The 11,160-nt window shown below is 39.9% G+C and overlaps 1 protein-coding gene across 1 annotated transcript; it reads left to right on the forward strand.

Moving 5' to 3' along the window:
• Positions 1 to 1,786: 1,786 nt before the first annotated feature.
• On the forward strand, positions 1,787 to 7,596 carry LOC112248301 (fibroblast growth factor 17-like). Its single transcript, XM_024417210.2, has 5 exons — positions 1,787 to 2,499; positions 2,588 to 2,624; positions 3,404 to 3,581; positions 4,300 to 4,406; positions 6,985 to 7,596. Exons 1-5 carry the CDS (start codon positions 2,468 to 2,470, stop codon positions 7,291 to 7,293), a joined length of 663 nt encoding a protein of 220 aa, XP_024272978.1. The 5' UTR covers positions 1,787 to 2,467; the 3' UTR covers positions 7,294 to 7,596.
• Positions 7,597 to 11,160: the final 3,564 nt, after the last annotated feature.

Below are 11,160 nucleotides of genomic sequence, written 5' to 3' on the forward strand. Positions count from 1 at the left end.
CCCAAATTTCTGCTACTTAGCTCCTAAAATTGGAGTCTAGTCACAAGAGCTAAACATCCCACGCTGCCGTGTTTCTACGTATAGCAGTATGTAATAACCCTTTTGAACCACAGTCATATTCATCACCCACTATACTAGCATATAAATAGAAAATACTAGAGACATGAAACATTAAGGATGGCAATGTCTCCAAAACTACTTGTGATGAGCAACCAAAAATGTGCATTTTATGCGTGAAAGGTCAATGAGTGTGGTGGACTAGTGGTGGTGGTGGGCTTTAATTGTCCCCGGCACAAGGTGCACCTGTGTAATGATCATACTGTTTAATTAGCTTCTTGATATGCCACACCTGTCAGATTCTTTAAAAAGTGTATATTTGAATTTTACAAGAAGACTAAGCTGAAGACAGGATCAAATATCAACAGATGCCTGACAAACATTCTTTGAAGAAGCAAATAGATTTTCCAGGTGATGTGGTGTCTATTACTGCTGCATAAGAAATTGTGGTTTATTTTTGTATTGCTGTATATGCATCTATATGTATACATACAAATGTGTTTGGAGAATGTTTCCTTACTCTCAAATCATGAATGTTACCTTGGTTGTCTGAAACTGAGTTTTTTTGTTGTTGTTTTTTACACAAAAAAACATTGTTTGTTGTTGGATTATGTCAGAGACTACAGCTTGACCAACGCAACTTGATGGATGGACTGACTGACCACTTTTAAGAAGTGACATTAACAAGTGGAATCAACTGCTATGAAGTCTGTCAGTGGCTACCATTGCCTGTCACACATTCAGCAGGATGAGTTGTCAGAGATGCTTAACTGCTGTTGCTACAACTTGTCAGAGATGCTTAACTTCTGGCTGAACAGACGGCCAGTGATGTGAGCGGTGGACGATGTAAACACTGGGACTTGCTAAATTCTTGCACAGAGCCCACATTACACAATGTTCTGTTTGAATGTACCCTTTAATGGTAGAAAATGTTATTTAAACTATAACAGTGCTAGGTTTTCCAATTGTGAAACTGTCTCTTGCAATCTGTGCTGCTAGGTATAAGAATATTTGTAGTTAATGTGCTGTATTGGATATCAGTGTAACTAAAGAAATAAAGAAATTCTAATATAATTTTATATAACATTAATTACAACTCATGTATTGCACTGAAACAATAAATTGTGAAAATATCAAAGTCTCTCAGAGACATCACCATAACCTCGATGACGACTTTGACACTGGTGAAGGCCTAGACAAAAAATAAACCTTAATTCAATGAATGCCAGTTTAACCAGCGAAAAATAAGAATCCTGTTAACATCAGTTAGTCATCAATTAGTGACGTTGATTAGGCTACTACACATTGGCTTATCTCACCAGACTACCGTTGCATCATGACGAAACAGCCTATTGTTAAAATGATTTGTTTTACACATTAGCTGAACGTGTGAGCAGTAAACTGCTCAACGAGAAAGAACGTAAAAGCGATGGAGTATTTGGCACATCATTGCCACACCTCTTCAAGTGACATTAAGCTACTCACTTATGAATACAGTGATTAATTATGATCTAAATGCATTATAACATAGTTGATAAAAATGCATTGTATATCCGTCACGAGAGAGAGATGAAAAACAAGATGTAGGGTTAAATTAAAACTTTTCTTGTAACACAATCAGTCTTTTTATATCTTGTGTATTTTCATAAAATTAAACAAACATACGAAGTTCATGCTGATATGCATACTGCATGTTGGTTCATTTGTCGTTAATTGCGTAGGCTTATAATATGCGTAATATTGTGCGTAAAACATACCCAAGTGCATCCATTACCATCTGCACCAGGGAGCTACAAAACCTTTTGCCCCAATATTTTCGACTTTACAGTCAACTGTGCCCTGCCCTCCCACAATACAAAACCTCCAATTCTCAACTCGTGGGAGGGACCTGCCTTTCAACATTTAACCACTGCCCAGCAAGAGGCCAAGACGCGCTGAGTAAGAGGGCTTTTTAAACGTGTAATTACTTGGGGCTACATTGCGATACAGTGCCTATGGGTGACACTTTTCTTCCCTTGAAATAAACATCCAAATGGCAATAGCTAATAGTTTTTCATGTGGATTTTGGAAGTTTGACTCTAAAATGTATGATGGATCTCGGTGACTCTCTTGGTTGCAGACTTTTTGGATACTCTCAGGAAGACTTTCACACTTCAACACACATGCAGTAACTGGAGTACATGATTTCCCCCATATGCGTACCATAATGTGTTTCTCATATGAATTTATGAAGAAGGTGTTACACATCTGAAAGTTGGTGTGTGAATGGAATAAAATTCATAAACTAACAAGAGACACGGAGTGGACAGGTCAAGCGGATGCGAGGGAACTCTTGGATTATTTTGGATCCGTTGGGAATATTAGGCTACTTGCTCTCTGTGAAGAAAAACATTTGCGATTGGATGAAAGAATGTATGGAATAAATCAGCGCTGTATTTACATGTAAGAAGACTACCGTTTGAAATATTCTTATCAAAACAGATTGCAATGTTGGTGATAATGTTTTATTTATTGTGATTTTATTTTGCAGATCTTTTCATTTCTTCGTGTTGTGGTGCCATGCTCAGGTAAACCCTCTTCCATAGTTCCTCACAGATTACAGATTGATTCCTCGCAGATTGATTCCTCGCAGATTGCATAGACAGTCTGGGGCGCAGGTAGTCTAGTGGTTAGACCATTGGCCCAATAACCAAAAGGTTGCTAGATCGAGTCCCGAGCTGTCAAGATACCAATCTGTCGTTCTGCCCCTGAACAAGGCAGTTAGCCCACTGTTCCTAGGCCGTCATTGTAAATAAGAATTTGTTCTTAAATAAAAAAAACTGGGAACAGACAGTAGTTCAACGTCTAATTTTGATTAACATTTGGTTTAGGTGACGTGAAATCAACCAAAATATCACCATGTTACTTAGATTAAAAATAGGGTGAAAAAAAGACGAAATGCCCTTATATTGAATACTTGTTGCAAATCCAATTCATTTTCCACGTTGATTCAACGTCATCACATTGCTTTTTGTGGGTTGAAGTAACGGGTAAACAACATTGATTCATCCAGTTTTGGGCTGATGATAAAGATCATTTAAAGTGCTTGCTTATTATTTTCAAGTGGGCCTCTTGCTTCTGAATGCACTTAATATGGCTAATGTCACACAATATTTTGTGATACCACACTATTTTATATGATGGGCTTTTGTTTTACCAAATCATTTACACATTCGGATGTTTTTTTGTTTGGATTGAGTTATTCAGTGAGGCTCTCCTCGGGCGGTGGTTGGTTTATTTTAGAAAAAAAATAGAGGTTAGAAGAAAATTCTATATGTGATTTTATTTTTCCCTTTTGCATAAAAAGGGGGAGAATCACCCGTCTCCTAATTTTAACCAGTATGTGATGGAGCAGGGCGCAATGACGGACCAGCTTAGCCGGCGACAGGTCAGGGTTTATCAACTATACAGCCGGACCAGCGGGAAGCACGTCCAGATACAGGGCAAGAGGGTCGCCGCTACTGCTGAGGACGGCAACAATTACGGTAAATTGTTCCCATGACACAATGGTGGATGCATTTGGGCAAAGTATCTGTTTTCAACCAGTCAGACCCATGCATACAAGGCTAACGGCTTGTTAATAGTTTTTTAATAAGGACTGCATTTGTAATGAGCTGTCTGTCTATGAAGAGGTGTGCAGGGCTAGCCTAGGCTACTTGCCCACCTATTGCTGGCCCGACCCTCTGTGGGGCTGTATGTTCATTTAGCCTGTCTACTGTATCTAAACCCTTGTCTGGCGAATCAGGCCAAGTCTTTTGTCCTGGTCCAATACACATGCCAGTTGTTAACCCTAATTAACCAGGGGGTGAATCAATAGACCCATAGGACAACTGCAATTGGGATTTGTTGTATTCCACTTCCATTACTTTTGTCTTCAAACATGATTAATGATAACACTTAATTAATCCTCGCAATGTCTCAAACCTGAAACACATAATATCTCACATAGGCTGTTGTGATGGTCTCTCTCCAGTGAATGTCAGTTTATTTCAGAATCTCCTTTTGCATATTCTTTTTTTGTAGGCCAATAGATGGCAGACAGTTTATTTTTGACTTTATACAGGTTTGTATTATTCCACTTCCATATTTTTTTTGAATATGATATAGAGAGTGTCCAAAATACACTTGTTATGTTGTAAATTTACATATGCCTAGTGGATTTATCACATCATTTTCATGTGGATATTTGTGTGGATGTTGTAGCACGTCTCTTTGTAGAGACTGACACATTTGGCAGTCGGGTTCGGATCAAAGGTGCAGAGAGTGGACGCTACCTCTGTATGAACCGGAAGGGGAAACTGGTTGGAAAGGTATGATATCAAATCCACATCACTTTCAAAGTTGTAAGAATTCCAGCGTGCTTGTTTCCTAGTTTGTCATTATGTATAATGAACAAAAATATGAACGCAACAGGCAACAATTTCAACAAGTTTACTGACTTACAGTTTATATTAGGAAATCAGTCAATCGAAATAAACTCATTAGATCCAAATCTATGGATATCACAATTGGGCAGGGGCGCAGCCATGGGTGGGTTTGGGAGGGCGTAGGCCCACCCACTGGGGAGCCAGGCCCAGCCAATCAGAATGAGTTTACCCCACAAAAGGGCTTTATTACGGACAGAAATACTCCTCAGTTTCATCAGCTGTCCGGGTGGCGGGTCTCAGACGATCCCGCAGGTGAATAAAGCCGGATGTGGAGGCCCTGGGCTGGCGTGGTTACACGTGGTTTGCAGTTGTGAGGCCGGTTGGACGTACTGCCAAATTCTCTAAACCAACGTTGGAAGCAGCTTATAGTCAAGAAATGAATCTAAAATTCTCTGGCAACAGCTCTGGTGGACATTCCTTCAGTCAGCATGCCAATTGCACACTCCCTCAAAACTTGATACATCCCTGGCATAATATTGTGTGACAAAACTGCACATTTTAGAGTGGCCTTTTATTGTTCCCCAGCACAAGGTGCACTTGTATAATGATCATGCTGTTTAATCAGCTTCTTGATATGCCATGCTTGTCAGTTGGATGGATTATCTTGGCAAAGGAGAAATGCTCACTAACAGGGATATAAACAAATGTGATCAGAAATACAGTCTAGACATTGTTAATGTTGTAAATGACTATTGTAGCTGGAAACAGCTGATTTGTAATGAAATATGTGAACAGAGGCCAATTATCAGTAACCAATGGCACGTTGTGTTAGCTAATCCAAGTTTATAATTTTAAAAGGCTAATTGATCATTAGAAAATCATTTTTGCAATTATGTTAGCACAGCTGAAAATGGTTGTCCTGATTAAAGAAGCAATAAAACTGTCCTTCTTTAGACTAGTTGAGTATCTGGAGCATCAGCATTTGTGGGTTCGATTACAGGCTCAAAATGACCAGAAATAAATAACTTTCTTCTGAAACTCATCAGTATTTTCTTGTTCTGAGAAATGAAGGCTATTCCATGCGAAAATTGCCAAGAAACTGAAGATCTCGTACAACGCTGTGTACTACTCCCTTCACAGAACAGCGCAAACTGGCTCTAACCAGAATAGAAAGAGGAGTGGGAGGCCCTGGTGCAAAACTGAGCAAGAGAACATTAGAGTGTCTAGTTTGAGAAACAGATGCTTCACAAGTCCTCAACTGGTAGCCTCATTAAATAGTATCCGCAAAACACCAGTCTCAACGTCAACAGTGAAGAGGCGACTCCGGGATGCTGGACTTCTAGGCAGAGTTGCAAAGAAAAAGCCATATCTCAAAATGACCAATAAATAAAAAATATTTAGATGGGCAAAAGAACACAGACACTGGACAGACGAACTCTGCCTAGAAGGACAGCATCCCGGAGTGTTCTGCCCCACCTGTACTGTGAAGGGAGTAGTACACAGCGTTGTATGAGATCTTCCGTTTCTTGGCAATTTCTCACATGGAAAAACCTTCATTTTTCAGAACAAGAACAGACTGACGAGTTGTCACATGCGCCAAATACAACAGGTGTAGTAGACTACCGTGAAATGCTTGCTTTTGAGCTCTTTCCCACAATGCAGAGTTAAAAAGTAAGAAAAATATGAGATATACGTGACTTATATTGTGTCATAATGGTACTTATTTGTAATGTCATTCATTAGCTTGGATAGGGTCGGTGACAGAGAGACAACCCAGCTTGTATTTCATGTAGCATTACAGTTTCAAGGCATGGGAGAAACTCTTCTCACTCCATTTGGTGGTTGGTCAGGAGTCAACCCTCCACTTCTTGAATGGAAAAAGAAAATATGTATTCAGTGTTGTCTGCTTGCCATGAGAAATAAAGTGTTTCATCTCGCATCATCATTTTAAAAGATCTGGTTGAATCTAGTGAATAAATAAATGTAGATAAAGGGTGTAGCTTTCTAGTGGTTCCTCTCTTTTGAAAACCTTAGGTTAGAGAGGGATAGTTTGCTATTACTTCTCACAACTCCTACAATATAGTTATGGTTGTGTGGTTTGGATATGCTGCTAATAATTCGTACCTAATTTTAAATATATTCTTCACTATTCCTAGTTTACTCTTAGTTATTGGCTGTACTGATACAGTATGTGGTATCTTCATTGTAGTTTTAACGAAACTGTCTCAAAATGTAGATACAATGGGTTTGACCTTGTCGTGTAGGCTACTATTTGGCTTGTCTTGTACCCATTGTTTGTCATTGTTATTAGTCTGTTCTGTGTTTCATTACAATATTGAAGTATTCAATTTTGTTTGGAGCATGGAAATTAATAGATAGCAGTGTAGTTCAGAGGGAAATACTGTAAGTAGCCAAATCAGATGTTGTTTTTAATATGCCTTCTAGTAGTGGTGCGAAACTGTGTATGTCCCTATAAACTTGTATTTGACTTAGTTTTTCCTCTCTCTCATCCTTTCAACAGCCTGATGGCAGAAGCAGGGATTGTATCTTCACTGAGATTGTTCTGGAGAACAATTACACTGCCTTCCAGAATGCCAAGTATGAGGGTTGGTATGTGGCTTTCACCAGGAAAGGGAGGCCCATCAAAGCCTCCAAGACGAGGGAGAACCAGAGAGAGGTCCATTTCATCAAGAGGCTACACAAGGGCCCACTACCTTTCCCCAACATGGACAGAATCAAACAATTTGAGTTTATCAGTTTTCCACCCCCCCGTCGAGCGAAACGGAACAGGAAATCACACTGCTGCCTAGTACAGAACAAATCGGACTAATATTGAGGAAAAATTTTAATTTTATTTTTGTATGTTTTTAATATGTGGAAATATTTCAAATGCGAAAAAGTCTAAAGTAATTTTGTTGTAAAATGATCCCATGTAAATCATGTAAGAGAGTAAATGAGATTTGTGTATATATTTAATATGACAGTGTGTATGTATGTGTTTTCTTTTGCTTTTTGATTGGTCCCGTGACAGAGTGGGTATTGCATAGGTACATTAATAAACATGTTCAGCTTGGTTATCACAAAACTTAAGTGTGACAAATGCAACATTTGACCTTTAGATCATCTCTCTCATTTGATATGACTGCTTTCTTCGTACTAGTGCTGAAATTGATTTCTAAGTTAAGAAAAGCTCTTCAGAAATGTACAGGAAGTAGTAATGTTCTTGTTTCACAGATCAGTGTGTACAATCAGTGCATAAAGAAAATGTATCCAGTATAAAAATATGTAGCCAAGTGGCATACCATTCTAACGAACTGCTATGCCAAAACATGATTTATTGCTCAGGTATGATTCTTTAAATCAGGGGTGTCAAACTCATTCCATGGAGTGCCGAGTGTCTGCGGGTTTTTGTTTTTTCCTTTTAATTAAGACCTAGAAAACCAGGTGAGGAGAGTTCCTTACTAATTAGTGACCTTAATTCATCAATCAAGTACAAGGGTGAAGCGAAAATCTGCAGATACTCTGCCCTCTGTGGAATGAGTTTGACACGTGCTTTAAATCATCCACCTACCAATATGTAGCCTAGCTACTGTACTTATAGTCAGAAATATGAAATAATTCGATTACTATCAAAGTGAGACATGTACTGATTATAGTTATTCAATTCCATGCTATTAATTCTGTTGCTTAGCCCTACTGTTTTGTACAATTACGTAAACGCTTCATTCAACAACACCAATCAAACCAACTCCTAACGCCATTCATTTTCTGTGTAGGATGAACTTGTCATGATTCCAAATTATCAATCACATGGATTTATGGCACTGTTATGACAGATCAAAAATGATATAGCCACTAAGCCCTTTATCAAGGAATAGGCCAATTATATTGTGGAGATTATCGCTTGTAATGAACTTGGCAAGGAAGTAAGACATGGATATTACAATTCATTATCATTAATAGCAAGAGATGTGGTCTTATGTTTATTTAATATTCATTTGATCTATTTTCAACCTGATGACAGATTCTTTTTTAGGAAAACCATTTGTTAATGTAGTCCTATGAAAGCCACAATCTGAATGACCCCACTGAAGGTGTTGATCCATTCATCCCTCACATCTGTCTTTTATTCAATCATCATCAAAAGCCAGATAAGAGCATCCATTTCCAAAACTGGGGTTTGTGTAATGCTTTTATAGGGACATTTTCCCCCGATCCTTTCATAATAGTGCTTAAATAAATTATAGCCTGCTGACATGGTATACACTGAGTGTACCAGACATTAGGAACACATTCCTAATATTGACTTGGAAGCCCCCTCTCAGAACAGCCTCAATTAAGTTGGGGGCATGGACTCTACAAGGTGTTGAAAGCGTTCCACAGGGATGCTGTCCCATATTGACTCCATTGCTTCCCACAGTTGTGTCAAGTTGGCTGGATGTCCTCTGGGTGGTGGACCTGTCTTGATACACACGGGAAACAGTGTATTCTTGACCTGTGTGCCTGGCACCTACTACCATACCCCGTTCAAAAGCACTTTTGTCTTGCCCATTCACCCTTTGAAAGGCACACATACACAATACATGTCTCAATTGTCAAGGCTAAAAATCCTTCTTTAACTTGTCTCCTCCCATTCATCTATACTGATTGAAGTGGATTTAACAAGTGACATCAATAAGGGATCATAGCTTTCACCTGGTCTGTCTTTTTAAAATGTTTTTCTTCTGCTAATACTAGGATGATTGAAGTGGAGTAACAGTTCTCTCTAGTGGTTATCATTGTATACTGCAACGGTAATTGTGCCCCATTGGGCTGATCAAGTCATTTTTGTTTGCTTCAGGTTTTCTTTTAGGATAAGCCCAATAACCCCATCAGAATAAACTGACCCTGGACCTGCACTCGCTGTGTTAGAAATGCTACAACCGTGTGACAAACGGAAACACGACCGTAAAGAGTTTCTCAATAGACCACTTTCTGTATTTACAAACATTTCCACACAAGGGCGATCTGCGTAAATTAGTGGAGGACAAGTCAATGTGCGGGGGTACCTGTTAGTCAAGGTAATTTGTAAATGTTGGTAGGGGTGAATTGACTATGGATAGATAATAAACAGCGAGTAGCAGCAGTGTACAAAACAAATGGGGGGGTGCAATTTAAAATAGTCTGGTGGCGATTTGATTAATTGTTCAGCAGTCTTATGGCTTGAGGGTAGAAGCTGTTGAGGAGCGTTTTGGTCCTAGACTTGGCGCTCCGTTAACTCCTGCCGTGTGGTAGCAGAGAAAACAGTCTATGACTTGGGTGACTGGAGTCTCTGTCATTTTCTTGGCCTTTCCTCTGACACCGCCTAGTATATATGTCCTGGATGGCAGGAAGCTTGGCCCCAGTGACGTCCCAGGCAGAATGAACTACCCTCTGTAGCGTCTTACGGTCAGATGTCGAGCAGTTGCCATACCAGGCAGGGATGCAACCAGTCAGGATGCTCTCGATGGTGTAGCTGTAGACATTTTTGAGGATCTGGGGACCAATGCCAAATATTTTCAGTCTCCTGAGGGGGAAAAGGTGTTGTCATGCCCTCTTCACGACTGTCTTGGTGTGTTTGGACCATGTTAGTTTGTTGGTGATATGGACACCAAGGAACTTGAACCTCTCAAACTGTTCCACTACAGCCCTATCCGATGAGAATGGGGGCCTGTTTGGCCCACCTTTTCCTGTAGTCCACAATCAGCTCCTTTGTCTTGCTCACATGGAAGGAGAAGTTATTGTCCTGGCACCACACTTCCAGGTCTCTGACCTCCTCCCTATAGGCTGTCTCATCGTTGTCGGTAGCAAACTTCATGATGGTGTTGGAGTCATGTTTGGCCACGCAGTCATGGGTGAACAGGTAGTACAGGATGGGACTAAGTACACAACCCTGAAGGGCCCCCGTGTTGAGGATCAGCAAGGCAGACGTGTTATTGCCTACTCTTCCCACCTGGGGGGCGGCTCGTCAGGAAGTCCAGCATCTAGTTACAGAAGGAAGTGTTAAGACCCAGGGTCCTTAGCTTAGTGATGAGCTTTGTGAGAACTATGGTGTTGAACGCTGAGCTGTAGTCATTGAACAAAATTCTCACATATAGTTAAAGTCAGAAGTTTACATACACTTAGGTTGGAGTCAGTAAAACTCGTTTTTCAACCACTCCACAAATTTCTTGTTAACAAACTATAGTTTTGGCAAGTCGGTTACGACATCTACCTTGTGCATGACACAAATCATTTGTCCAACAATTGTTGACATACAGATCATTTAACTTATAATTCACTGTATCACAATTTCAGTGGGTCAGAAGTTTACATACACTAAGTTGACTGTGCCTTTAAACAGCTTGGAAAATTCCAGAAAATGATGTCATGGCTTTAGAAGCTTCTGATAGGCTAATTGACATAATTTGAGTCAATTGGAGATGTACCTGTGGATGTATTTCAAGGCCTACCTCCAAACTCAGTGCCTCTTTGCTTGACATCATGGGAAAATCAAAGGAAATCAGCCAAGACCTAAAAAAAAAATTGTAGACCTCCACAAGTCTGGTTCATCCTTGGGAGCAATTTCCAAATGCCTGAAGGTACCGCGTTCATCTGTCCAAACAATAGTACGCAAGTATTAAAACCATGGGACCATGCAGCCGTCATAACGCACAGGAAGGAGACGCGTTCTGTCTCC

Source organism: Oncorhynchus tshawytscha, linkage group LG04, assembly GCF_018296145.1.
Source record: "Oncorhynchus tshawytscha isolate Ot180627B linkage group LG04, Otsh_v2.0, whole genome shotgun sequence".
Taxonomy (NCBI): Eukaryota; Metazoa; Chordata; class Actinopteri; order Salmoniformes; family Salmonidae; genus Oncorhynchus; species Oncorhynchus tshawytscha.

Coding starts and splice junctions, on each gene's coding strand:
- LOC112248301 (XM_024417210.2), top strand. CDS start 2,468: ATGTATGGAATAAATCAGCGCTGTATTTACAT. Junction 2,625..3,403: donor TGTTGTGGTGCCATGCTCAG/GTAAACCCTCTT, acceptor TTGCATAAAAAG/GGGGAGAATCACCCGTCTCC. Junction 4,407..6,984: donor AGGGGAAACTGGTTGGAAAG/GTATGATATCAA, acceptor TCCTTTCAACAG/CCTGATGGCAGAAGCAGGGA.